The sequence below is a fragment of the Ramularia collo-cygni genome (genome assembly GCF_900074925.1).
Source record: "Ramularia collo-cygni strain URUG2 genome assembly, contig: RCC_scaffold01, whole genome shotgun sequence".
NCBI lineage: Eukaryota > Fungi > Ascomycota > Dothideomycetes > Mycosphaerellales > Mycosphaerellaceae > Ramularia > Ramularia collo-cygni.
In genome coordinates, this window is record NW_019716255.1 from 1,870,700 (window position 1) to 1,897,725 (window position 27,026).

At 50.8% G+C, this 27,026-nt stretch overlaps 8 protein-coding genes; 7 read left to right on the top strand and 1 right to left on the bottom strand.

Moving 5' to 3' along the window:
- Positions 1-646: 646 nt before the first annotated feature.
- On the top strand, positions 647-1,858 carry RCC_00684 (uncharacterized protein; the record flags this gene model as incomplete). The annotated part of the gene is made up of 1 exon (XM_023765846.1): positions 647-1,858. The coding sequence occupies one exon, from the start codon at positions 647-649 to the stop codon at positions 1,856-1,858; it is 1,212 nt and encodes a 403-aa protein (XP_023621614.1).
- A 1,367-nt stretch (positions 1,859-3,225) lies between these two features.
- Positions 3,226-7,371, top strand: RCC_00685 (uncharacterized protein; the record flags this gene model as incomplete). The annotated part of the gene is made up of 1 exon (XM_023765847.1): positions 3,226-7,371. The coding sequence occupies one exon, from the start codon at positions 3,226-3,228 to the stop codon at positions 7,369-7,371; it is 4,146 nt and encodes a 1,381-aa protein (XP_023621615.1).
- Positions 7,372-10,747: 3,376 nt separating this feature from the next.
- On the top strand, positions 10,748-12,388 carry RCC_12062 (related to Endo-1,6-beta-D-glucanase BGN16.3; the record flags this gene model as incomplete). XM_023765848.1 has 4 exons in its annotated part: positions 10,748-11,499; positions 11,563-11,669; positions 11,726-11,859; positions 11,912-12,388. The coding sequence occupies 4 exons, from the start codon at positions 10,748-10,750 to the stop codon at positions 12,386-12,388; spliced, it is 1,470 nt and encodes a 489-aa protein (XP_023621616.1).
- Positions 12,389-12,864: 476 nt separating this feature from the next.
- Positions 12,865-13,374, top strand: RCC_12063 (uncharacterized protein; the record flags this gene model as incomplete). Its single annotated transcript, XM_023765849.1, has 1 exon — positions 12,865-13,374. The coding sequence occupies one exon, from the start codon at positions 12,865-12,867 to the stop codon at positions 13,372-13,374; it is 510 nt and encodes a 169-aa protein (XP_023621617.1).
- Positions 13,375-13,978: 604 nt separating this feature from the next.
- On the top strand, positions 13,979-14,656 carry RCC_00687 (uncharacterized protein; the record flags this gene model as incomplete). The annotated part of the gene is made up of 1 exon (XM_023765850.1): positions 13,979-14,656. One exon carries the CDS (start codon positions 13,979-13,981, stop codon positions 14,654-14,656), a length of 678 nt encoding a protein of 225 aa, XP_023621618.1.
- A 298-nt stretch (positions 14,657-14,954) lies between these two features.
- Positions 14,955-20,135, top strand: RCC_00688 (uncharacterized protein; the record flags this gene model as incomplete). XM_023765851.1 has 2 exons in its annotated part: positions 14,955-15,066; positions 15,226-20,135. 2 exons carry the CDS (start codon positions 14,955-14,957, stop codon positions 20,133-20,135), a joined length of 5,022 nt encoding a protein of 1,673 aa, XP_023621619.1.
- A 1,040-nt stretch (positions 20,136-21,175) lies between these two features.
- On the top strand, positions 21,176-22,648 carry RCC_00689 (uncharacterized protein; the record flags this gene model as incomplete). Its single annotated transcript, XM_023765852.1, has 1 exon — positions 21,176-22,648. The coding sequence occupies one exon, from the start codon at positions 21,176-21,178 to the stop codon at positions 22,646-22,648; it is 1,473 nt and encodes a 490-aa protein (XP_023621620.1).
- Positions 22,649-23,498: 850 nt separating this feature from the next.
- On the bottom strand, positions 23,499-25,617 carry RCC_00690 (uncharacterized protein; the record flags this gene model as incomplete). XM_023765853.1 has 5 exons in its annotated part: positions 23,499-24,349; positions 24,402-24,793; positions 24,859-24,968; positions 25,051-25,319; positions 25,377-25,617. The coding sequence occupies 5 exons, from the start codon at positions 25,615-25,617 to the stop codon at positions 23,499-23,501; spliced, it is 1,863 nt and encodes a 620-aa protein (XP_023621621.1).
- Positions 25,618-27,026: the final 1,409 nt, after the last annotated feature.

Here is a 27,026-nt window from a genome sequence, read left to right on the forward strand (position 1 = left end):
TACTAATGTCCAATCCTCGATGTTGGAATGGTTGCAGCTCGCGTCACGCATATGCCAATCCTTTGATAACTTTATCAGGGTACGGTAAATCAGGAACTACTTACTTGTATACCGGTTGGGACATCATCATGGTGCATCCCGAACTAGCGAACTAATAGATATCCACAGATCAGTCCATTCCTGATGTGGCATCATCGCATGTCGATCGATTGGAGACGCGGCAACTAAAGTTAGCAGCCGACCTACACTCATCTTTCGAAGGATTCGAAGGAATCGTGCCTGACATGGTCCACCGGACGTTGCCGCTGCCCACTTGCTCCTGTGGTACAATTGTCTTCTGCAACACTTCGCCACACTCCTCGGGATTAAGTCAATGCCTTGATCCATGACAGAGAACGTGAGACCCGTTCAATCAGCTTCTGGCGAATCATCAAGCCCCCTCAATGAAGCGATATAAAGTTTGATACTTCAGCAAGCCTACATTTCATTGCATCCAAACCAATCGCCTGCAACTCAACAGGAAGCGAGAAAGGCCTGAAATTGAGAACGCCCTTCAATCCTTCTGGTCGGCAATTAGAAGACGAACGGCGAAGAGAAGAACGGCAGTGCAATCAACAGATCGCTCTTAATCTGCGCCGTGGCAATCATGTCAGCTCCCCAAAGCAACACTCCCATTGCCATCATTGGTATGTCAATGAACTTCCCGGAAAGTGGTACCTCTGCGACAGCTTTCTGGGATATGTTGTGCAAAGGCCGCAACGTCTCAACGAAAATTCCCAAGGAGCGCTTCAATGTCGACGCTTTCCGCCACCCGGACACAAGCAAGCACTACAGCATGAATGCGGACGGTGGCCACTTCATTGAGACACCTTTGGACTGCTTCGATGCTCCTTTCTTCAGCATCGGTCTTGCGGAAGCAGCGTGCATGGACCCACAGCAACGATTGTTGCTGGAGACATCCTTCCATGCTCTCGAGAACGCTGGCATCACCATACCATCTTGTGCGGGATCTGAAACGGCTGTCTATACTGGTAGCTTCATGGATGATTACAAAAGCGTCATGTATGCGGATCCGGAACTGGAGAGGCGTTATGCAGCCTCCGGTCTGGCAACCAATATGATCGCCAATCGGATCAGTTGGTTTTACGATTTCAGAGGCCCAAGTGTGAATCTCGATACGGCTTGTTCGAGCAGTCTCACAGCACTACATGCATGTTGTCAAGATTTGAGGTTAGGCATCGTCAACATGGGCCTCGTAGGAGGATGCAGTCTGGTTTTTGGGCCCGACAACTTCTACACGATGACCAGCATGAATTTCCTTTCCCCGGACAACCGTAGCCACAGCTTTGATGAATCTGCAAATGGCTATTCTCGAGGCGAAGGCTTCGGTATGGTGGTCGTCAAAAGATTAGACRATGCGATCCGAGATGGTGACACAGTGCGTGCCATTATACGTGCAACTGGAATAGGCCAAGATGGACGAACACCTGGCATAACGGTACCTAGTGGATCAAGTCAGCGCAGTCTGATTGAGAAGACTTACAGCCAAGCGGGGATTTCCATGGAACCCACGAGATACTGCGAAGCGCACGCAACTGGAACGCCAGTCGGCGACCCAATCGAGGCAAATGCCATTGGCGAAGCGTTTGCAAAATACAGGACAGAGTCGGCGCCAATGTTCCTCGGCTCGGTAAAGGCAAACGTTGGTCATATGGAGGCAGCCAGCGGTTTGGCTAGTCTGATCAAGACCGTGCTCATCCTGGAAAGCGGCGTCATACCACCAGTGGCTGGACTGGAGAACATCAACTCGAAGATCAAAGCACAGCAATATCATCTACACGTAAGCTGGGTCTCTTAACCACTAGAAATGATATGTCTGACTGCGTGATTAGTTTCCCACWCAGAGTGTTCCATGGCCCTCACAAGGTCTCCGGAGAATTTGCGTAAGAAGGCATCAGAACATGCTTTCCCACATAGCTCTAGCTGACATTGCTCATGTCACTTCAGATCAACTCATTCGGCTTTGGCGGCTCTAATGCAGTAGCAGTTCTGGACGACGCATCTTCCGGACAATGTGATTCACGTCGAATTCTGCATCGAACCTGCCATTCACTTTCGGGGGCAGAGAGGCCAACTTCATCGGGTCAAGTTGAAGTTCCTGCGGTGGAGTCCAAAATCGAGCGTCTGATGTGCTTGTCCGCTCTGGATGAAGTCTCCTTGAAGAACAACTTGGCTGATCTACGAGCTCACCTTCAACCCGAAGCCCCGTGGACAACGTCGCAATTTCTCGACATTGTCTATACATGTTCGGCACGGCGGACCGTCTTCCCATGGAGATGTTCGTTCACGACCTCGCTGAATGTGCCGTCAGACATGGCCCCTGTGATTGCTGATATGCCAGTAAGCTCGTCCAAGCCTCGCAGTTGTATGTTCGTCTTCACCGGTCAAGGCTCTCAGTACGAGAAAATGGGACAGCAACTGTTTGAGCGCTCTGCTTTTCGGCAAAGTGTTGCGAAGAGCTCAGAGTATCTGTGCGGGCTTGGGTTTCCACATTCCATCGAAGGTCAGTTTACAACTTGGTCGACGTAATTTTAGCAAGCTGATACAAGTGACTAGCTATCCTCCGTGGCGAAGTCGACGACATTTCTATCAACGACTCGCAAAACAGCCAGCCTCTTTTGACCGCGTTACAGATAGCGTTGGTTGATCTACTCAAGATATACAATTTACTGCCGGCCGTAGTCGTGGGACATTCCTCCGGTGAAATTGCGGCAGCGTAAGTGAACCCCTGGGCTGACTGTCACGCAAAGCTGACTTTGCAGGTATTGTGCTGGCCACATCACCCGTGAAGAGGCGCTCAGAGTAGCGTTCTACAGGGGACAAGTYGTGAGCGGTCTGAATAACTCTTCGCCGGTCAGCTACGGAATGATGGCAGTCGGAATCTCCGCTGCTGAGGCCGAAGAAATCATTAACCAAAACTGCTCCGGGGACAAACCTCAAATTGTCGTTGCCTGCTGCAACAGTCCTACTAACACCACGCTTTCTGGCCTCGAATCTGGCCTGATTGACACGGAGAGAGTGCTGGCATCCAAGAAAATCTTTCACAAACGTCTCACGGTCCGGATCCCATATCACTCCCACTTTCTCGCCAGCCTGGCTGAGGACTACCTTCAACGTATGGGGCAGTTCTCACAATGCTCACCTCAAGATCCAAAATCACCAATCATGATTTCATCAATCACAGGGCAGCCCGTATATGCAGAAGCGACTGCAGACCCTCAGTACTGGGTCAGAAACATGGTCTCTCCGGTCAAATTCTCGGATGCCCTAAGGTATGCCACAGAGACTCTGGCGAAGAAGAGGCGAAAGCGATTGGGCCATGTCTATATTCCACAGGTCACGATTGACGATATCCTCGAAGTCGGCCCGCATGCAACCCTACGTTCCGCCATTCAAGAGTGTCTCGAGAACCAGGGTCAGGCTGTAAAGCCATCATATCTATCATGCCTCCGGCGAGGCACTCCTGCATCCAGCGCATTCTTGCAAACTATCGGACATCTCTTCACTCGCGGTTATGCGCTAGATATTCTGGCTGTGAATGAGCTGTCTATGCAGCCAAGGCCCCTCGCAATCGATCTTCCTCCATATTCCTTCAATCATTCGCAGACGCACTGGATAGAGAGCCGCATCAGCAAAGCATATCGTTTCCGAAAATTCCCTCGACAGGACTTTCTGGGAGTTCGTAATCCAGACTGGAATCCCCGCGAAGCTCGATGGCGCCATCAAATCAGCATTTCTTCAGATCCCTGGGTGAAAGATCACCGCATCAATGGCGAGGTTCTCTATCCAGGCGCTGGTTGGATTGTGATGGCTTTGGAAGCGAGTAAACAATTGACTCCGCTAGATGATGTGATTGTGGGATACCGACTGCAAGATGTTAGATTCTTGAACCCGTTGGGAGTGGCCGAGGACCGCTCTCATGAGTGTAGTATCACACTTCGGACGATTGCAAGTTCAAACATGCTCACTGCTTATGAATTTGTGGTTTATACATATGGAGATGACTCCACAACGGAGCTCTGCGCCGGCCGCATTTCCGTTGTTAAGGACGCTGATAGCTCACACGTCTTGTCCCAAGCCAACGTGCAACGCTTATCTGAGGAATCCGACGAGGCGTTCTCGGCTCCAGTCGATGAGTTCTCGGGGCGCGAAATCTATGACGAGATTCTGCCCGGTAACGGTGCAACATATGGTCCTGTCTTTCAGGTTCTCCAGCACATTAAAGTCGCGTCTGGTGGCAGGACATCTGCTACATTGGACACACGAACCTGGATGTCAGACCAGAAAACGACGCAGCCCACGTCGTTTGTCATTCATCCGGCACTCTTGGACAGCTTATTCCATGTCATATTTCCGTACTTCCTCTCGACGGAAAACCMGAACAACGCTGCACTTCCCAGCAAGATTGGCCATATATGGATATCAAATAAACTGAACGGAAATGGCGTTTCAGCAACACTTCGGGCTGGTGGGGAAGTCAAGCCTCGTGGCTTTCGTGGAGTCGAAGGAACCGTTGTCGTAACCGCTCCAGGTGAGACTGAGGTTCTCATGGCGATGGAGCGGGCCGAGTTGACGTTTCTGCGGTCAGTCAATACCATGGCCTCTTCCGATGAACGACATCTTGTCTCGGAGATGGTCTGGGCCCCTTACATTCCCTCGATGTCACCCTCTCAGCTCACACAACATTGCCAACAGCCAACAAGCAATGTGTCTGGAAATCCAGAGAGGATGCGAGATTTGAATCTTGTTGCCCATCATTTCATTCAGGAGCTATCTGAGCAGGGTGACATAATCTTCCACGAGGCACGTCCATGGCTCAAGAACTATATTTCATGGGCGAAGGCGCGATTCCAAGAWCGAAGCACATGCGAGATTGACTTGAAAAAGCTAGACGAGCTAAAGCGTAACCCCAAGCAAAGGGAACTGTTTTTGCACGAGGTCGAAACATCGAGTCATCAAGGCGCGCTACTCGTCAGCGTTGGCAAGCAGCTGCGTCAGATTCTAAAGGGGGAAGTCGACCTTCTTAATCTCATTTTCCGTGGCAAGCTTGGGCAGGACTTCTATTCCGAGGCATTGGAATCCGATGCCCTCGTCTCGGGATTGAAATCTTTCTTGGAGTTGTTGACCCACCATAACCCAGCCCTCAAAATCCTCGAAGTGGGCGCTGGTACAGGAAGCTGCACTTCCTTGATCCTCGATGTTCTTCGAGAAAGAGGGTATCCTAGCTTCGCGAGCTATCACTTCACGGACATCTCTTCGGCGTTCTTTCCCGCAGCTCGAGCCCGGTTTAGTGATGTCGCAGACCGCATGAAATTCTCGGTCTTTGATGTCGAGGCTGGGATCTCATCGCAAGATCTAGACGGTGCTACTCATGATGTGGTCATCGCTGGGAATGTTCTTCATGCAACACAGGATCTGGAAGATGTTTTGAGACGTGTGAAAGACCTCCTCAAGCCCGGCGGCTACCTTGTCTTGTTTGAAATTACAAACCCTCTCTCAGTACGAGCACCATTTGCTATGGGATTACTGGAAGGCTGGTGGCGGAAACATGATGCTGCGGAGCGTCTTAGTCCATGTCTCACGCCCCTTGAGYGGGACTGTGCTCTCAAAAATGCCGGGTTCGAGGGGGTCATACTTGAGATCAGTGATGGATTGGCTGGAAGCCTTCATGAGAACTCTTTCCTCATAGCTCGCGCGCCAATCCTTGAACGTCCAATATACAGTGGGCCGTATGCCTGGACTGTCTTGCTCGATGGTGCTGTCGAAGCGCAGAAGGCGTTAGGGGCAGAAATCTCGAGGAARTTGACAAGTCGTGGTACCCGCTGCTCGGAACTGAGCCTGAAGGCTCTGATGCAGGGCACTGAGATATGCAATACGGATAACATCATGTTTCTTCTGGATGTCGATTCGCCATTCCTTGTTAGTCTGGCATCAGAGACCTTCGAGGCCCTGAAACGAATCCTGACAACCGCCCATAATATCCTGTGGGTAACGTGTCCTAGATCGCGGGCGTCTGCCTCTGATACTCGACTGGTAGATGGTCTGGCCCGATGTCTACGATCGGAAAACATTCGACTGAATTTTGTTGTGGCGCATCTTGAAGAGAAATCCTCTGAGCAGATGCGGCATCTGGATACGATCATGTCTCATATGATTGACAATGACCTTGCCGAGATGGAGCACGAATTCCGAGTCCACAATGACCAAATCGAGATTAGTCGTGTGGTACCGTCAACTTTGCTGGATCGTGGTTTGACCGAGAGATTGTCGTCAACGTTGGAGAAGACTGTTGATGTTAATTCTCCCGCATGTCTCGAGCTCAAGATAGGTACCTACGGCCAACCTCATACCTTGTACTACTCCGAAAAGGATGACGTATCGTCGAAAGTCAAGCAAGACGATTTAATAGTMAGGAGTAAGGCGTTCGGCTTCACGCACAGAGACTACCTGGTAGCGGTTGGGCAACTCAACGAATGCGAACTCTGCTTTGCGGCGGCTGGAGTCGTTGAGAAGTCCGGTTCAAGGCCTGATGGTTTTGAGGTCGACGATAGAGTCTGCGTTGTGGGTCCCGAAGTATGCCAAACATTGCTCGTCTGCAACGCTACACAGATCGCCACCATACCCGACACCATGTCCTATGCCGAAGCAGCGTCAATGGCGATTCCAGCAATGCTGGCGGTACACGCTTTGATAGATATCTCACGACTCGAAGCCGGAGACAGTTTACTCGTACATCACGCGAATGGAGCTGTTGGACAGCTCTGCCTTCAACTGGCCTTACATCTCGGTGTTGAGTTATACGTCACAGTTGGGAATGAAGCGAAGAAATCGTTCTTGGCTTCCAATTATCACATACCGGAGGACCATATCCTGAACCCTCGAAAATTCCACCAGCAGATCTCGCTACTTACGGACGGCAGAGGCGTGACTGCTATCATCAACTATCTCGACACGACTGCGGAGACATCCATGCAATTTCTGGCTCACAATGGAATTTTCGTGGATCTCAACCTTGTGAGCAAAACTGGTAGCAATGATTTTAATCTTGTCCTCCACGCTCGTAATAAAAATTCCATGTATGCTAAAGTCAACCTTGCTGATCTATGGAGAAATCAACCCGCAAAAGCCGCACGGTTATTTCAAAAGGCTTGGTGTATGGTGAAAGAAGGTATTTTGATACCACCAAAGTCCATTTCCACGGCGGAAATTGGAAATGAGGCTGAGTTGATACTTCGATATGGTGATCCGGAACATATTGGTCCCAGCGTCGTTACTATTGAAGACTACTCTACTGTCAAGGTAAGTTGGTAACTCCATCCATGAATTTCTAAACTCAACAAAGCTGATTTGATAGCAGGCGTTAGTGAGGAACGATGCAGCGCACATGTTATCTGCAGATGCTACCTACGTAATTGCTGGTGCATTTGGAGGTCTTGGTCGTGTTATCACTCGATGGATGGTTGATCGTGGCGCTCGATATCTGGTGCTACTTTCTCGCTCGGGTCTGTCGTCTGCACATGCGGCAAATTTCTCCGGGGAATTGCAGGCTCTTGGGGTGAAGGTATATGCTCCCGCATGTGACATTTCTTCGCCGAGCGCTGTTGCCGAAGCATTCGAACACTGTCAGAAATTCATGCCGGAGATTCGTGGCTGCGTGCAAAGTAGCGTTGTATATCGGGTAAGTATTTTCTTGATATCTGTTGTCTTGAGTGAGAGAGCATGTTTTCAGCTAACGGTCCCAGGATTCAATTTTCGAAAACATGAACTTCTCCGACTGGGAAGCCTGTCTAGCACCCAAAGTTTCCGGCTCAAACAACCTGACCGCTGCTCTCCCACCTCATCTCGACCTTCTAATCTTCATCTCTTCCGTCTCTGGAATTCAAGGCTCTCGCTCTCAAGCAAACTACGCCGCAGCAAACGCATACATGGATGCCCTGGCCCGACAACTCGCTACAAGCGGTACACAGCCTCGAGCTACAGCCCTCGATCTAGGAATGATGATTGAAGATGGCTACGTGGCTGAAACAGAGGGTATGCTCGAGAAACTTCGCAAGATTGGCCATTGGATGGATCTCACTCAAAAGGATTTCCGAGCCCTGATGGATTATTTCTGTGATCCACGACGAGAGATTTCGAAGGAAAAGGATAGTCAAGCTATTATCGGATTGGAATTGCCTGCGAGAATGATATCTCAAGGAGTGGATTTACCAATTTCCATGTCTCGGCCTCAATTTGGACATTTTTATAATATCACACCTGTCGGCCAAATTGAGAAGAATCTCCAGCAGACTCTATCTCCAAAGAACAACAATGCAGTCAACAAATCTCTCTTAGAGCAGACCAGCTCGATTGAAGAAGCTATGGAGATTATCCACTCGGCACTAGAGATTAAACTGGGTACAGTCCTCGGTTTGGCACAGTTGAAATTGGAAAGTACTAGTCCCCTGCATACTGTAGGTGTGGATTCTCTCATGGGAATTGAACTTCGTACGTGGTTGGATTTGGAGATGGGTGCTGAGATGCAGACTTTTGAGATTTTGGGGGATAATTCTGTTGGGCAGATTACGGGGGTTGTGGCGCWGAGGAGTCGTTTTCGGAAGGTTTAGAGGGCAGATATGTACAGATTCGATGTCTGTGGGCGGAGAGATTTTTTATTTTTTGATGGTGGGTTAAGATTGGAGGTTTCCTTTTCTTGGGGATTGCTCGATGATGGCGATGCTTTTGAGTCCTTGTTAAGGGACTTCCGGGCGACTTCGACTCAACATGAACGTTGAGAAAGCACATCGATTTTCACCGCGAGATAGTCGGATGGTCGGTGAGTTGCGTCGTTCCCGAGCATATATTGAAGACTGCTGCATGCCTAGGGCGGTCCAAGATGTTTCACCTTCTGCAACGAGGAAAGCATGTATAACAAGACGCTATTAAACAAGATATTCCTTTCTGCAAGCTGGTTGATTTTCTGCTTATAGCTAGCTATGTATATCTTCGCGAGCTTTGTCGTCGAGTCACTGCAAGGAGTGCCGACAACCGAGTAACCTTCAATTTCATCGGGCCTTGACCAAGATCTTGGGATGGTAAAGTTGGCAAGGCATCGTCAGTGGCGTTGGCTGTTTTGGTAGTTCCCAGATCGTGATTGGCACGACGGTGTCTAAAGCTAACGGCAGTTCTTCCAGTTCACTGGGATACGAAGTTTGTTGCCCACATCTAGACGACGACATGTGATGATTCTGCGGCGGGTTTGAAGATGTCCTTGTTGAGCAAGCTGGTAATGACAGTGGAAAGGGGGAGGGAGCTTGCAAGCATCTCGGTTCATGATTCACGCGCTCACCCACCAGTCGCTCCCGCCTGGAATTTGCAGGCCGTTGCGAAACGCAACGATATGGTCTATAATATTCTCCTTGAGCTTGATCACGAGAATCCTTCGGGTTGGTTATTGATCCTCCCGATCTATTCTCGCGTCTGCCGCATAGTCGGCGGCTCCTTGAAGCTGGAAAAGCGGCTGCTTAACACGATGCTTGGGTTGTACATGTATTCGAGATGACGATGATGGCTGGCTTGCTTATTCTTGGACGCCTAAAAGAGCATGAGGTGGAGGCCGCGGCTTTGTCCAGATATGGTAATGTAGCACTCGGTCGAGCGGTCGGAGGTGGCTGGAACTCTCGCGAATTGCCCGTCCACGTTAACCTCACGCGTCGCTTGGAGCACCTGCCCACCTTCCCTTCCTGAATATGATCGTCGAGAAAAATTTATTTGAACAACCCCAACTTCAACTCGATATCTCGCGGGGCGCCTTATTCCCTTTGACGGAACGGACTCAGGATCTATTCCAAGTCGACACTGAGACAATGCTATCTACACTGCATACGATCAATTTTCAGGCCTCGCTCGTCGAGATTCTCCACAGCAAGATCGACCATGGCGAGATATGTCACATGCAGGCAGACCGGCATGCCACTGCAAGCTTGGCGATATCCACGTGTTGGCTCTTCTTCTTGCAGCGACGATCAAGGCTTCYCCATCAAGTCTTTCAAACAGTCACACGACCTCTACACCGGTAGGAATCGGAAGTCTTTCACCTGATAATCGGCTCGATCTGTGTTGTGGAGGCAGGCCATGACCATGTCATTGAAAGACTCGAATTCATCTTCTGTCTACTGCCTTGGCAGAATTGCGGATCTATGCTTGTTTGCGAGTGTTGCTTCTTTACCAACAGGCACCTAAGCTTGGATTTTGCCATTGTGACTCCAGTAGAGTTTGGGCAGTTCTCCATAGCCCCCACTTGGTCATCTTGCGATATATCGCAATTCGTAAGGCATTCCTCTTTGTCATCTCGATTTGGGTACAACTCACAGATCCGCAGTCGACGAGCAGTACGAAGGGGGCCCGCTGTTGGCACTAGAAAGTCCGGATGTGATCATGGGACGCCGCATACGTATCCTACTGGCACTTTCAGCCAGTAGGAGGCGTACATGCGGCTACCACCTGCAGCAGTCAACGCTGTCTGGCGAAGTATTGATGTAACGCGGAGGTAAGGCGTGCTGCATCGGCGGCGCTGAGACCCATCGACAGAAGCCTACTGAGGGCTCATGAATCTACGCAAGATGACTGCCATGTATATAGTTATACTGTGTGGCCTTGGTCAGTACATCTGCTTTTGTAGACAGTACCTAGTCCTCGTTCCACAGCCATGCTTTCTCATATCCTTCTTGCTCTCGCAGGTTCGACACATCTGGCCTATGCTTTGCCATTGGGCGCCCGAGACGACGGTGCTCAAGCATACTCTACGAACCATGATTTGGCGTACAAGAACTCCAAGATTGATGCTCCAAAGATTGGCAAGGATACTTCCGTATCAATACGCACATGGGACTTGAGCATCGATGATACTGGTGCGGGAGACAAGCAGGTTGTTACTGGATTCGGCGGCTGCGTTACAGATGCAACAGTAACAAGCTTCGGCTCACTTTCGAGCGATTCACTGAACTCTCTGCTGGAAGAGATGAAGCATTTCAACCTGCTACGCCACACCATTGCTTCTTCTGATCTTTCTGGGGCCCCAGCGTACACATACGATGACAACAACAATCAAGCCGATCCATCGCTCCGCGGCTTCAACCTTGGAGATAGAGGCAATGCCATGGTCTCGTTGATCAGTACCATGAAGTCTCTCAATTCGAACATGCACCTGCTGGGTTCCCCTTGGTCACCACCCGCATGGATGAAACGCAGCCGGAAACTCCTGGGAACACAAGGAAACAACCTCGACGATGGAACCAACCTCAACGACGGCTCCAAGGGTAGCGGCTATCCTGGCCTATCCCAGTCGTTTGCAGACTACTTTGTCAAGTACATTCAAGCATTCAACGATGCGGGTGCAACTGTAAATGCAATCACCATTCAGAACGAGCCCCTGAACAGCAAAAGCAACTTCCCCACTATGTAAGTCATGCAACTTGACTTTTGTCAGGGATGAATGGTCAACTGACTCGATGCTGCATACAGGTATGTGTTTGCCGAGGAATCAGCAAACCTCATCAATGAATTTGTTGGGCCTGCACTGCGGAATGCAAACACTAGTATCCCCGTGTGGGCGTACGATCACAACACAGGTTCGCATCTGAATGAACTTTTCTCAGACTCCGACAACTGCTGACATGTAGTACAGACAGACCGGACTATCCGGAGACAGTGATGAATGTTGCCGGAGATTTCGTGGACGCTACTGCTTGGCATTGCTATGCCCCAACGCCAGATTGGAATGTGCTCAGCGAGTTCCATGAAAAGTTTCCCAACAAAAAGGTACATTATTCTACTCGATGTTGTTCAATCCAAATAACTGACCTTTCGTCAGCAATACATGACAGAATGCTACACCACCGCCGATTTACGCTGGGATCAAGTCGCAACTTTCACCATGGGACCGCTTCAAAATTGGGCCTCTGGTGCTATTGCATGGACGCTCGGCACAGATGATTCTTTCGGACCTCACCTCGACGGCGACGCTTGCCAGAACTGTCGCGGACTCGTCACGGCGAATAGCAATGGATATACTTTGACGAATGACTATTATGTCATGGCTCAGTTCAGCAAGTACATTCCTCAGGATGCTACGATTCTTAACGGGAGTGGAAGTTATACTTATACTGATGGTAATGATAATGGAAAGGGGATTCAAAGTGTGGCGAGTAGGAACCCGGATGGGACGAAGACTGTTGTTATTTGGAATTCGTTGGATGATGAGCATTATGTTACGACTACTTTTGGAAGTGGCAAGGTTTGGAGTGGGAATGTGCCTGGGAAGTCGGTTACTTCTTGGATTCTGCCTTGATTGGGTGGAGGATGATCTTGAGGATGGTTGTTGGGTGAAATGGTCTTTGTACATACAGACTTTCTTGGTACTTATACATTATTTGTGTTAGAGAACGATTATACCGCCATTCAATCTTATAGTCTGCGAGACTCATGCTCCACTAAGTTATGTCTGCTTATTAAGTCAGTACTAGGACATCCTTGTCACCGTAAAAAGTTAAGCAAGTGAATGTTGTATGTTTATGCGCTGAAAATAGTTTAGCCGACCATGCATAGCCAGATTGACCGAGTGAGCTAGTGGGGAGCTATCTGTCATCGACCATCTTCAGCTCTTCTACCGACATGCTTCCACGGCCAATTGTTACGTGGTCAGTACAGAAATCCATCTAACCTGGCAAGTGATGAACATGGGATGTGCAGCTCGACACCGACTCACAATGACATGCACTGGAATACCACCTCCCACATAAAAGAAAATTACCCCCAAGACTTGGCATGTGTGGCTATCTTTCTCCCCCAGAAAGCAACGATGCAAGCATCTACGACCCGCCCAAACGCGTGACGGCAATAGCTTCCGACTCGCCAAGAGTCGTAGCCTCCAAATTGGAGCAAACGACATTCAACGACATCGCCGCAGTCAATTCCCGAACCTTTGGCCCGGAGTCAGTTTTGTTCGTCAACAAAGCGGATTACTTTGAAGCACAAACCAGTGCAGCATTATCCGATACTCCCGTCTCATGTCAGGGATTCGTGGATGCTCTCAAAAGGGCTTGTGCGCTGTTTCCCGAATTCAAAGTCCGAGCGCTGGATTTCACGACGACTGTTGATTTGGAGTTGGGTAAAGCGGAGGTGTTTGCGAATGTCGAGACGACGGGACGGCATGAAGGGGTTGCGCAGAGGAATGTGTCGATTTGTGAATATCATTTGATTGGGGGAGTTTGGATGCATGTTAAGCATATGACCATGACGGGCATGGATCCCATGAGCGGGATGGGTGGGATGTGATCGGGGAGGGAAAGTGGATGGTTGGTTGGTCGGTTCCTTCAAGTGAAGTCGCTTTCGGTTTTGCGAGGAAGCCTCTAAAGGTGAGGCCTTTGGTGGGTAGATCAGGCAATATCGGGCAGTACTTCCCGCTGGCGAAGTCAAAGAACCGGGCTGCTGACAGGTGAACATCTGATACCAAGGAATTGCCAGGAAGATCCCGTCCTCGTTAACTACCCTGTACGGTACCTTGCCAGGTTATATATGGCAGGACAGGTCAAAATGGGAGACTTGCCGCTACGAGATGGTAGATAGAGATCGAGGTGTGAGGGACTTCTCCTCGTGTAGAGCTGTGTGAGGTGCTGCATGCACAATGCCGAGGGTTAGCGGAAAGTTGGTGACCATATTGATTCGGGAGATGAGTGCGTGTGTACTACAGCTTGCACCTGTGTCTGATGTCTTATTTGTCTTGACAGAGACAGATCTTTGGAAGTTTGGACCAGAAAGTTGAAGCCAAGCCTATCTTCGAAAACCCTAATACAAATGCCCGCCAAAAAGCCGACCAAGCAAGGGACAAACCTTCGACGCATCTTCATCTGCTCGAACCACACCTAACAATGGCCCGACAATGCTTCGCGACCTTCCGCCCTTTGTGCAGCATGACGCAACAGTCTTTATGAACAGCCCACGGGAGCACGAAGAAGACGCGCAAGATGGTCATCAAACCAGACAAGATCCGCTTGACGATGTCTTTGGCTCCGCGCCATCATCGCCAACGCTCTCACCGTCCATAAATCATGACCAACGAGACAGCAGCAACGGCGGGGAGCGCGGTAACACGGAGCACTCCGACGTTCCGCGTCTCCGCAGAATTCACGTAACCAATGGGTACCGCGAAGGCATTGCTGTGAGCAAGGAARAACATGTTCAAGCGGGATTCGACGAGGGCTTCTCCTTGGGCGGAGAGATTGGCATGCGGGCTGGTTGGTGCTTGGGGGTGTTGGAAGCTGTCTATCAGGCATTGGCACGTGGAAAGGCGGACAACGATGAGGCGGTGAAACGCGCGCGGGAAATGCATGAGCAGGCAAAGGCAGAGTTGGTGTTGGAGAAGCTGCTGGGCGAGGCACACTTTGGTCCCGATGGAATCTGGAAGTACGATGTCCCGGGACAGGATGATGTCGAGGAGCTGGACGTTACCTTTGCGGACGTGGCGGTACAGCATCCGGTGTTGAAGGTATGGAGGAGACAAGTCCTGCGTTTTGCTGCAGAGCTTGGAGTGGTCCTATGTGACGGGGGTCAAGAATGAAATACTGATGGCACACTTCCTGTTTGTTGAAGTCGCTGCTGTCGAAGGCGCTCAGTTACGTGACGAGTCGAGTCCGAAGCTTGATAGGTAAGTACCCCGGGCAATGCTATCCCTCGCTTTTCCTTATGAACGTGTCGTCTTCTTTGTGTCAATCTCTGCAAAATTACAGTCACATTCGAGGTGCTGTACTCGTGCACGTCCGAGGCAAACAAGTCGCGGGTACCGGCGTCGAGATCACCTCAAAGCGTGCAATTGGACAAACACCGCGTTGGATGCCTGGTATCTACCACTCTGCAACATGGACAGATCACTCGTCAACGAGCGCACAGCTGACAAGGTTGAGCACTGGCTGGAGTCGACAACCCCCGACATGGATTCGATGAGGGAGTTGGATCGTGAAAGAGATACAGGTACGTTGTTCACCTCACTTGCCACGTGCAAACCCCCAAATCGGATGCCACCCATGTGCATACATGCCACCACCTCTTCATCTTCCCCTTGCTCACTCTTCTTGGCTACCTGAGACATCGCCAGCACACATTCAGCCTCTAACCATCCGTCCATTGCAGCACCGAGCACCTCGTCATCTTCACCAGCGCGGCCCGGTTCTCTGCGAAACAACTTTGCATCAGTTGCAGGCCGAAAGCCAAGGCGCTCTCGGCGTGGAGGTTCCAACACCAGAGGCTCAAGCAGAGGTCGTGGGCAGAGAATGTCTACATTCCACTTGCTCCTACCTCCGCCGCAGGAAACTGCCGATACCCAAGGCAGTATGCCTTCTCTCGAGCGTACTGTGACTCCTCTAGATCGAAGCATTGCCATGCCGCCACATGTCAAGAAGATGACGCCGCCGATGCTTCCGCGGTCTCCAACTCGCAGCACCAGTCGCGCGCTCACGCCTACCGGCCGAGCAGCGGGCTCTCCAACTCCTCGGCGGTACGGCAACATCATCTCCCCTCGTACTCCGCAATCTATCCGACGAGTCTCGTCGCGATCTCCTCGGAACCCATTTGAGCTTGCAATCAATGTGGCTGACTTACCGCGTTGCTACACTACGTGGATGGTTTACCAACTTTTCGAGCAATACGGAAACATCAACTACATCCGCATTGATAGGACTCCTGGCAAGGCATTTGTGGTGTTTCGGCCCGCTCCAAAAGATATCTCTTGGGTCGGATCCCGAAACTCTGGCGCATACCTTGACATCGAAGGCAACCAACGACACTTCAAATGGCAGGCCTGGGAGAGGAACAAGCCAACACCAATGTACACAAGTCCGGATGGAGCAAACACCTACCCGGAGCAGATCATGCTCCCTCTCGTCAGCATCGACTTTGGCACCATGAAGAATGAGCATCTCATGAACATTATGAGCTCCATCAGCGGGCCTACCGACGAGAACGCCAGCCTCAGCTTGGACCTGAAGAAGAAGCGCGTGCTCCTAAACTTCGACATCGGGATGCCTGCTATTGGAGACTGCCCTCCCGTCACTCGGAAGTTCATGATCGAGCTTGACATTGCGCAGATGCATAAGATGATCCTCGTGCACGGGACCGACAAGTACGTGTCTGTCGTTATCACAATCCTTCACCCACCAGAGGTGCACCGGAAAGCTTCGAACATCAAGGAGACGCATGGAGATCTGAATGACACCGATGGGGCTGTGAAGAACGACGAGTGGAACGAGTACAATGCTTGGTACCGCCAGACCGACATTGACGCGGATCCAGCGGGTCGCAAAGGCCCTGTCCAGTTGCGGAAGACGACTTGCATTCTGGATACTGGGAGATGGCTCACATACCGGATGAGATTCAGCCCTTCCGTGGCATCTTCAGACTTCTTCAAGCACTTTTGCCAGGGACTTGCTGACCACAATATACGCGCCGATCTTGAAAAGGATCTCGAATATGTCCACAGCGATCTGGACACCTCCTGGCGCTGGGCAGACTCCTTGCAAAAAGTGTTAGACCCTTCGAAACCCACTTCATTCCTTGCCGATCTACTGCAAATGACAGACACTATTCACCTGACATTCTCTGTGCATTACCAACTGGAGGTATGCATTTCGCGGGGAGTTATACACGAGTGCAATATGCATGTTGGATTTCTGTCGAGACTGGCCGCACTGGACCCGGTACGCGCGGTCAAAATTCTCGAAAAGGTGGCGGACCGCAAAGAGCGCATGTACGACCCCGAGGATATCTTTCTCTTGCACAACCAAGTGTCTGTGGTCGAGAAGCAGAGGCCTGGCTATTGCGCCAAGATTCCCTCGGCAACTGTCACACCAACGACTGTCTACTTTTCTACGCCTGTGCTGGAGACATCGAACCGTGTTGTGCGTAACTTTGCACAATATGAAGACCGCTTCCTCCGGGTGAAGTTCAACGACGAGAGACACAAGGGTGGACTGCACTCTCAAGATCATCGTGTCATGGACGAGATCTTCTCGCGAGTATTCCGAGTCATGACGAACGGCATAATCGTTGGAGGCCGCCATTATGAGTTTCTTGCATTTGGCAGCTCACAGTTCCGCGAGCACGGCGCGTACTTCTTCGCATCGACCGACACATTGAGCGCGGCCAGGATTCGTGACTGGATGGGAGACTTTACCAGGTTCAACAACGTTGCAAAGTACATCTCCCGCCTTGGGCTATGCTTTACGACGACCCGCGGTATTCCACACAAGGTCAATGTTCAACGCATCGATGATGTGGTACGCAATGGATACGAGTTCACGGATGGTGTCGGTAAGATATCCACACTACYAGCGGACATGATYGCTGGTCACTACAAGCTTGACTATCGTCCTTCGGTTTTCCAATTTCGAATGGCAGGATGCAAGGGTGTTCTAGCCGTTGATCCAGATGTCAAGGGTATGTCAGTTCAAATCAGGCCCAGTCAGGAAAAGTTTCCGGCGGCCTACTATGGCCTGGAGGTCGCCAAAGTGTCGAAATTCACATCAGCCAACCTCAACGTACAACTCATCCTGGTACTATCAGCGCTGGGTATTTCCGATGGTGTCTTCATGAATAAGCTGAGGATCATGTTGGCCGACATGGAAAAGGCAATGACAGATGAGGCAATGGCGCGCAGATTGCTTGAAAAGAACATTGATTACAGTCAGATGACGCTTTCGTTATCCCAAGCTATCGGCGACGGCTTCATGGAGACCCAGGAGCCGTTCATCATCTCTTGGTTACACCTCTGGCGGTCATGGGCCCTGAAATATCTCAAGCTGAAGCAGCGGATACTGGTCGAACAGGGAGCGTACGTCTTCGGCGTCACAGACGAGACTGGTACGCTAAAAGGATACTTCGACGATGGCGGGAAAGCATTCGATCGGGAGAGGAAAGCCAAGGGCTTGGAAACCTTGAATACCTTTGACGATAAGCGGGCGAGTAGCAACCGCGAGCCGGCCGATATCAGCATTCCGAAGCCTCTCAACTTCGGATTCGAACTTTCAAAGGACGAGAAGCTGGATAARTTCAATGACAAGTCAGCAGATGGGTCTCCACCACTCCCAGAGGTCTTTATCCAAGTCCCCGACCCGGAAGCGAAGGGTGGGTATACGGTCATCGAAGCGATATGCATACTCACCCGCAGTCCGACACTGCATCCAGGCGACGTTCGAGTTGTTCGCGCGGTCAATGTCCCAGCGCTGCATCATCTCAAAGACTGTGTGGTACTGCCTCAAACAGGTGACCGCGACCTGGCCAATATGTGCTCTGGCGGTGATCTGGATGGAGATGAGTACATCGTTTCTTGGGACCCGGAACTCATTCCTCACGAGTCGAAGTGGAATCTACCAGCTATGGACTTCTCAACCGCCAAGCCGCCACCAAGGGAGGGTCCTGTCTCCGTCAAGGACATGGCGTCTTTCTTCGTGAATCACATCAAGAATGATAAGCTCGGTCAAATTGCAGTTGCCCACAAATGCTGGGCAGACATGATGCAGGATGGCGTTCAGAATGAGAATTGCATCGAGCTTGCAGGGCTTCACTCCCAAGCGGTTGACTATCCCAAGACTGGAATGCCTGCAAAGTTCCCTCGCAGACTGCGACCGTCGAGGAGACCACACTGGTCCGAACCCAGAGGTGCAAGCTACTTCTCAAGAAGAGTGATAGGTCAGCTCTACAATGCTGTGAAGCTCGACAACTTCAAGCCCGCCTGGGAGCTGCCTTTTGACCAGAGAATTCTAAGCGCATGCGTACCTTCGCAGCAGAATCTCGAGGATGCAAAGGAAGTCAAGGATCTCTACGACGAATCCATGCGTCGCATCATGGCGCAGTACGGAATCAAGAACGAGTTTGAAGTCTTCACCACCTTCGTCCAGGAACACAACTCAGAGATCAACGACTTCAAGTTCGCAGAAACGATTGACGAAGTCTCATCAAGTCTGCGATCGCAATTCATGGAGCAATGCTATGAGAAGGCAGGCACCACTTCGAAAGAGCGCGATTGGGAAAAGATGAAGCCTTTCATTGTCGCCATGTACACTGTCACCGCGAATGAAGTCGGAGATGCAGTCGCAGAGTCGAAGCAGATGGTTGAGAGGGGTGGACGTGAAGAGCCGCGTCGTGTCTTGAGCTTCGACAACGTGCCATTCATGTCTTTCCCATGGATATTCGCCAGAGATCTTGCCAGTATTGCCAAGGGACGCAACGGTAACATGTCGCTGGCGTACCAGACTGCAAAAGCGAGGCCAACCCTCCCAACTGACAAGAAGCTGGCCAAGTTTCAGGCCATGGCTGAATTGTACGGGGAGCTGGAGCCGCTGAAAGAGGCGATGGCGGAGGTTTCGATGCCAGAGGGTAGAATATTGCATGCAGGAGACGTGATGAACCTACATCACAACAAACGTCGAGTGACGAGTGTTGTTGAGAAAGCTGGGATTGAGGGTTCGTCGAGCGGTGGCGGACAACTTCCAGCTGGCGGAGATCTTTCTTTGACTTTCAGCCTGCTCTCTTCCATGGAGAAGGGAGTTGTGCAGAAATCCGCGAAGCAGATGTGTCAGGAAAACGCGGTGGAGGTGACCTTCACAGCGGGAGACCCATTCGACGCTGATCTACAGCTCAAAACCGACAGCAAAGTCGCCGAAAACGTACCAGGCCTGCCTGAGAACGATGTTGGTGTGCCATCGGATGGAGGAACTACGACAGCCGAGGGCCRGCTCGCCGCGATTGACGTTGAACATGCACTGGAGTCTCGAGCAGATGTCACGATGGACTATGGCGAGTACCCGGCTTGTGGCAGCCCCTCTATTGGAGACTTTGAGACGAAGGATGACACCGCTGTTGGCGTTGAAGCTACCAGCGATCAGCAGCAGCTCATATCAATCGATGACACTCCAATCGATGTTCGTCAACCTGCTGCGGTGGACATGGAAGCTGGAGGCGTCGCTTCTGGAGATGGGAGCGAAATTGACGAGGAAGAAGTCGAGATTGTCTTTGACGAGGTCCCTTCGAACTCCATGGACGTTTGAGGGAGAAACTTCGCTGCTGTTCATGTCGGATGCCGACATGCAGGCCTGAATGGCTTGCCCACGAAATAGGGTGATGTTAAAATCGCATTGCATCTCGTCTCTCTGCCTGCTTATCACGTTTTCTCATCACGTTCATTGGTCACTTCTCGTAGACTGGGCTGGAGTATCTCGATCGGCGGGCGTGTGGCCTTCAAAGGATGGCATTCGCTTTGAACTGGTCACATGCATCTAACGAGTGGGGTGCATGTCGCCTAAAAGTGATCCTCGTCGTCTGGAGTTGTTGTCCGAGGTCAGATTGCGGGGAATATCATCTTATACCCCTCAAATCGAATGTGTAAAACAACCTCCTCAAGTCTGCAGGAAAGTCTCCTTAAGCCTCACGTCTTGGCATATGTATGTGACGACTGTCGATCCGTCGATCATTTCATCTAGCGGCGGGCGCTAATCACGACTTATCTCCACMTCGGGAGGGCTTACGGCAGGTGAGCTGAAGTTGCAGATCTGCCGCAGCCACTGCAGGCTATGGACTCTCTCCTAGAGGGGCAATTGCAACCCGATGCATGCGAAGGAGATCGTATACATGGTACTTTGAACATCAACTTTTCACAACCGCGGTAGAAACTATGAGAATGAATACTCGCATCGATCCAACCAGCCAGCCCAGTCTCACTCAACGTATGGGATTGTGGTCTAGAAGAAGGGCTCTGCTGAAATTTTGACTCTGGCAACGGCTGATCTTAAACCATCTTTGATCCCAAAGCAGGAGAATGATCAGCATCACATTTCCAAAATCCGGATACGCGAAGTGCGGTCGCTACTAGCGATGATCGTCCCAATCGTGAGGGCAAAGTTACCGAGGGCTATTCATAAGTAAGGTATCACGATCCAGAGCAGCCTCAGGCCACTACTCGATCTATGATGAAAGGGGAGGTTTGTTGAAAATGGACCTGTGAAAATCTTTCCACACACCATTCCTAGCACTTCTTTCTCGTTAGCTTCTCATACCGAGGCGCCGATCAAAAAAAACACGCATCGCCAAAATGTCCTCAGCAACAAGCTCGCCGATTGCAGCGAAACCAGCACAGGCTCAGGACTTCTGGGTGTTGCCATCAACGCCCATTCCAGCACAGACTATCTTCTTTCCTGCCGCAGATCAGATTGGTATCAACACTTTGATCCCGGATCTGTTGTGTTTTAAAACGACTCCCGAATTCGACGAGGCACGCTTCATCGAAGCCTTCAAGAAAGCTACGGCTGGCACGGTATCTGAAATCCCCGCGCTCGCCGGTCGTGTCGTTTACGAAGATGAGACGTGCAAAACCATCAAGTGTGTCATTGAGGACAATGACAAAGTTCTGGTCCGATTGAACTGGATGCCACATCTGGACGCCAGCGAACTGGAAGCCCAACACTGGCCATCTTACTACTTCCCACGCGGTGAGGTCTCCGTAACAAAGGCCCCAATGTCTGGCGTCGGGACCTTCAATTTTGGAATCCAGGCCAACTTCTTCAAAGGTGGTCTTCTCATTGTGATTACCATGAACCACTTGATTCTGGATGGATCATCAATTGGCGATCTGGAACTCATCTTCGCCCATCATCTCTCGCGAGCTCTCGACGGCAATGCCTCCAAGCCCTCCGGACTCCTCCCTCCAGCCGCATTGGACAAGTCGGTGATGTGGGGATCCAAGAATGCACGACCACTCCTCGAATGGAAGGATTGGCGTAAAGCACCTCCAATGGTCGCACATTCCGAGGAAGCAATGGCTGCATTCTTCGCACGATTCGCAAAGTTGACCACATCGGTCTGGTATCTGTCTCCTGAGAAACAGGCGCAGCTGCGAGCTGCCTCGCAGAAACCAGGGCAGAAACTTTCCGTGCATCTATGCTTCTCAACCTGGCTTTGGGGAGTTTTCACTCGTGCCCGAGGACTCAGTCCCGACACGCTGACCCGCAACTTCACCGTCGCTCAGACTCGAGGACGCGTCAAGGTTTTACATCCCAACCACTGCGGTAATGCTCTAGTCTACGGACGAGCCAAGGCCACTGCATCCGAATTGAGAACTTTGAGCACAGACGTCATAGCCGATCGAATTGCGAAAAGTGTATCCTGGTGGACAGAAGAGCGCATCCGAGAGCAATGGGGTTCCATCGAAGCCCATCTCAAAAACGAACCCATCACCACCGTCCAAGCCAACATGGACCGAGATTTCGGCACAGATGTCGAGTTCAGCAACGTCACGCACAATCCACTCTACAAAGTCGCTTGGGGTCGTGGAATTGAACTGGCGAGAAAGCGACCAGTGGAGACGTCTTTTGCGGATGGATATCTCATCATGTTCCCCAAGACCAAGGATGGTGGGTTTGAAATTGTCGTGTATGCGGAAACTGAGACGTTGAAGAAAATGGCTGCKGATCCGAAGTTTAGGGAGTATGCTGAGTATCGGACGGCTTGTAACCCGGCGCATGATGAACTTATTAGGGGCATCGTTGTTGGGAAGTCTCGGTTGTGATGTGGTGTATTTGAGTAGTCTTTGATAGGTACGCTTCGTGTATGGTATTCGCATGTCTTGTGTTTGATTGGAGTCCTAGTACTTGTGTTGTAGGCAACTGTGTAATTTGTTCCACTGAACAAAGAKGTCTTCGCTCTTGATATTATTGTACCTGTCGTCGAGAGCCATCATATGTCACTTGACTTGTTAAGTTCTCAAGTATGCTAGCATAAAAAGATATCCTGCCTACAAAACACCTGCTCCACCATTCTCCTCGGAAAAATCAATGTACCGCTATTACCGAACAAAAAATATTTTCTATTTCTCCAGAACAACTCCTGCCGAGTCTCGAAAAGCTGGAGTTCGGCATGCATGAAGTAGTGTCATGTAGTCGCGGTTACCATAAGACAATGTTCCAACCAAAACACTAACCCTAAAAAACTTAAAGTCGTTTGAAGACATGTGTTCCACCTCAACCTTGGAACCACATCAAGACCCGGTCCCATCGGGTCTTCCCATCGTTGGGAAGAAAGAATATTCTCGACGGCAAAATCGATGAACGTTGAAGAGTTAATGCCGGGTTCTCTGGTTGAGATTGACGTCGTATTGCCGTACTCAGGTACCGCAAACTTGGTAGTGGAATACAATTGTCCGTTAAGAGTCTCATCACGGCCGATTTCGCCTCCTTCCGAACTCTCGCCAGCATCATCGATCGATATGACGAGCGAAGAAATATGACGATTGAAGAAATGCAAAGTTGGAAAAGTGCGATTCGAAGTTGGAATTTGTGATTTGAAGTTGTTGGAAACGCGTGATTCGTAAATGTGCTACTATATGTTTTCTACATGACGTACAAGGAGCCAAATCTCCTTCAACTCAACGCTGCCCACGCAGGTGCGACGGCAAAGTACAGCCATGTTGTACCCGAGATACCCAAAGTTCCCCAGAAAGTAGACTGTGGTGGCGTAATCGCCGACAGAAGTGGTCTCGCAACACCAGTCTTCTCATCCCTCTCCAGTCGTGATTCTCTTGTGATCAGATTCGGGTCGGTTGACAAGCAGTAAATGACTGGTGTGACGGAGTTGTACAGGCAGTCAATCAGAATCTTGGTGAATGGTGGATACGCCACGGAAGCAATAAGCAGACTTGCGTTTGATGTCTCCGAGATCGTCAAATAGAGGACGTAGCTGAGGACGGAGAGATACGCCATATGCATCCAAGCGCCGTCGAACACAACCGTGCGAGTAAGTCGTCCGAAGAAGCCAGAGCTTGCAAGTTTGCGGCTGAGTTCACAGTCGGCTCCAGTGGTCAAGAAGCTCTTCATTTTGTTCTCGCCGAATATGGAGTGCTGTGCGAGCCAGAGGATACCTTTCAACTGATAGGGGAGGTTCCAAAGCCGGGTTCCATCGTCAAGCCCGATTTTACCCTCAGCAGCATCGGAAAGGATCCAGGACTGGACATAGACGGTGGAGTGGGCCAGGAAAGCCAGAACCAAGGTGATAAAAAAGTTGCCAGAGTTGTTGTTTGGGACCACGGAAGAGCTTCGTGATAGCAGGATGATCGTGGGGAGCGAGACAATCAAGAACAACCTGAAGATGGTCAAGTGAAGGACGGGAATGAGACCAGCCACCCTCTTGCCAACAGGCTTGTCGGACATCACTGGGTGAGTGAACAAAGAGTATGCGTGCATGATTCCTGTCATCCATTTCGTTTGGAGCTTGGCTAGGAGCTGTCAGCCAAAATCGTCTTGTGTAGAATGTAAACGTCAGCTTACCCATGTCAGTGTAGCTCAGAGCGTTCAATCCATGTTGATGCTCCTCTTCGAGAATGCGACATCTCCAGCCGTGTGCTCCCAGGATGATGCTGACGATGAAGCTGTCCTCTTGTTTGACCATTGTTGGGAATCCACCAATGGAGTCGAAAGCGGATACGCGACCCAGGTATCCTGTGCCTTGACACACTGCCTTGCCAGAGCTATCGAACAATCGCTGCAGCACATCGCTTTCCAGTAGGAAACGAGGAGCAAGACAGAAGCCGTGAGGCAGGTTGTAAAACTTTTGAGGAGAGCCTGCCAGTGCAACGCCGTCGTCTTCTTCGAGGAAAGGTACGGTAGCGCGGAGCCATTCTGGACCAAGAATCATATCAATATCGAGGACTCCGAAGTATCTAAGAATTGGAGCAAATGTCAGCATTCATCGACAGTGAAAGTGTTGCATGGTGACTCGACGTACGGTGCTGCACCTCCTGGAAGTTCCTTCACCAGGTCCAAGCCGAAGCAAATGTTGGCAGCCTTCGAGTGGATCTTCACTGCGGCGCCTCGAGCACCATAATGGAGCTGGATCTGGAAACAGTAGATCAATCAGCAACTGTTGAGAAGCGGTAACAATATGACTGCTCTCGGAGCATGTTTTCTTTGTACTGACAGATGGGTTCTTCTTCTTGATCTCCGCGATGAGGTCGCGCACAGYACTCGATCCACCATCGTCCAGAATGACAACGCGGAACTTGTCTGCAGGGTAGTCTTGCTTAATCGCGGCATTGACCGTATCCGAGATGATTTGAAGGCTTTCACCGTAGCATGGAAGGAATACATCAACGCATGGCACATCACTGCCTTGAATTCGTAGATGCTTCTGCGGGGTCCATTTCTTGCCCAATCCAGAGACCAGAAGAGCATTCAGTAGAGCGCTCACTGTACATACAGTCAGCCATGGACATGTAGTATCAATATGACAKGGTCCAATCTCACCTGCAAAGGTACCTTCAACCAAAAGAAATGCAATCCATGCAGCAGATTCCGCGCCGCTTGAGACGCGAATGTTGCTCAGAACGTTGAACCATCTCCAACCGAAATAGATGACGTTCACCAGGAGAGGGTATTTGGCAAAGGCGATGGCTTTCTTCAATGCCTTGTTCCTCTTCTCTTCGCCTGCATTATCTCGACGCTGGTGGACGGAGATCTTCAATTCTTCTTGAATTTTGACCGCCATGCTGACTGGGAAACCTTTGCTGTTCAGGCTTTTCTGACAATGCTGGGTATCTGTCGAATAAACGCAAATGTAGATCGAAGAGAGAAGACCGTGCTTGTCTTGGGAACGATACAGTCTGGGGTCAGATGAAGATCTTGCCTCGGGCCATGACGATCAGCCAACCATTATTTTAAACATAAACTCTATGATAGGACTGCGAAATTTCCTCAAGCGGACGTCGAGCTCAAGGTTACGGCCTGTCGACGGATGATCGGCGAAGTGGCTTTTCGAGCGTTGTCCTTTTCAGTTTGTGATCATGCTGCATCGTCGGTGGCCTTACGGCACATACCGGTCGATCCCCAGGAACCAAGAATGAGCGTGGGTGGCTTGCCGCTTGTGCAAGCAGCTGCTGAGACCTCAGCTTATGATTTGGGCCAATGATTCTTCCACCCACCGAACTGCAGCATGTTGAGGCGCGATGTGCAAGTGACTGCATACTTCGAGTTGACAGAGCCTTGCGATGCAGGAAGATCTGGACCCTGTGGGCCCACCTCTCGATGCAGGACTGGCCCAAGCGTAGGCAATTAGGTTACGATGAACCTTAACTAACCGTTCCCAAGGTCCAACGGTTTTACTTGCACCGCTTCCCTATCGCCTGAATAAGGTTGGCAGGAAATGTGACCAATGATCTATCAACCGGTCGTTGGCCCGTTGGGACTCTACTAGGTAGTGACAGTTGCATGGTTGTGGGCCAGAATGGCCCAGTCTATTGCATGAGACACTTCTCAATCACTCGGGTGGCATTTGTGCCGTCGTGTCAGGTTTGCTACGATGATCTGCTGCGTCGACACATGTGATAGCCTTGCATATCGCCCAGACCGCTGATCTGTGAGCGCGGGGTTGTAGAAGGTCGGTCTTRGACCATGGTCTGAACGAGTGAAATTGTCCTGAAGATCTTCACGCCGCCGGAGATCTRGTAACGGTACCAGCAACAAGAAGGGCACAGGCAGGGGTATTGCAGTTGCGAACGCACGGGCATCGGCCATGTGTTGCCGATCGGCAAACATCGACTTTGGCCGCGGCATTGATGATGAGTGCCTCTATCGCGGTCTAAGCAGAGGCAGCACCAACAAGCATCCGCCAAGATCGTCCTGCCTCCGGAAATGACCTTCTGAGACAGGGAAGATCGACGTGGCTAGCTTAGTTGTCGAAGAAGTCCCTGTGCCCGTAGCGCCTCCAGTTGGTGTCGGTGGCTTCCTTTGGCTTCCTTTGGCTTTGTTCAGATGCCAGAACCAGTCCAAGCGATGGCGTGCACCATGCACGTAGACCCATCGAGACGTAGGTGGCAGCTCGGCAATCTTCTTTCAGCCTTGAATGCTCCGGAATGAAGATGGATGTATTAGGTTGACCTCGCCCTACCGGCATTACAA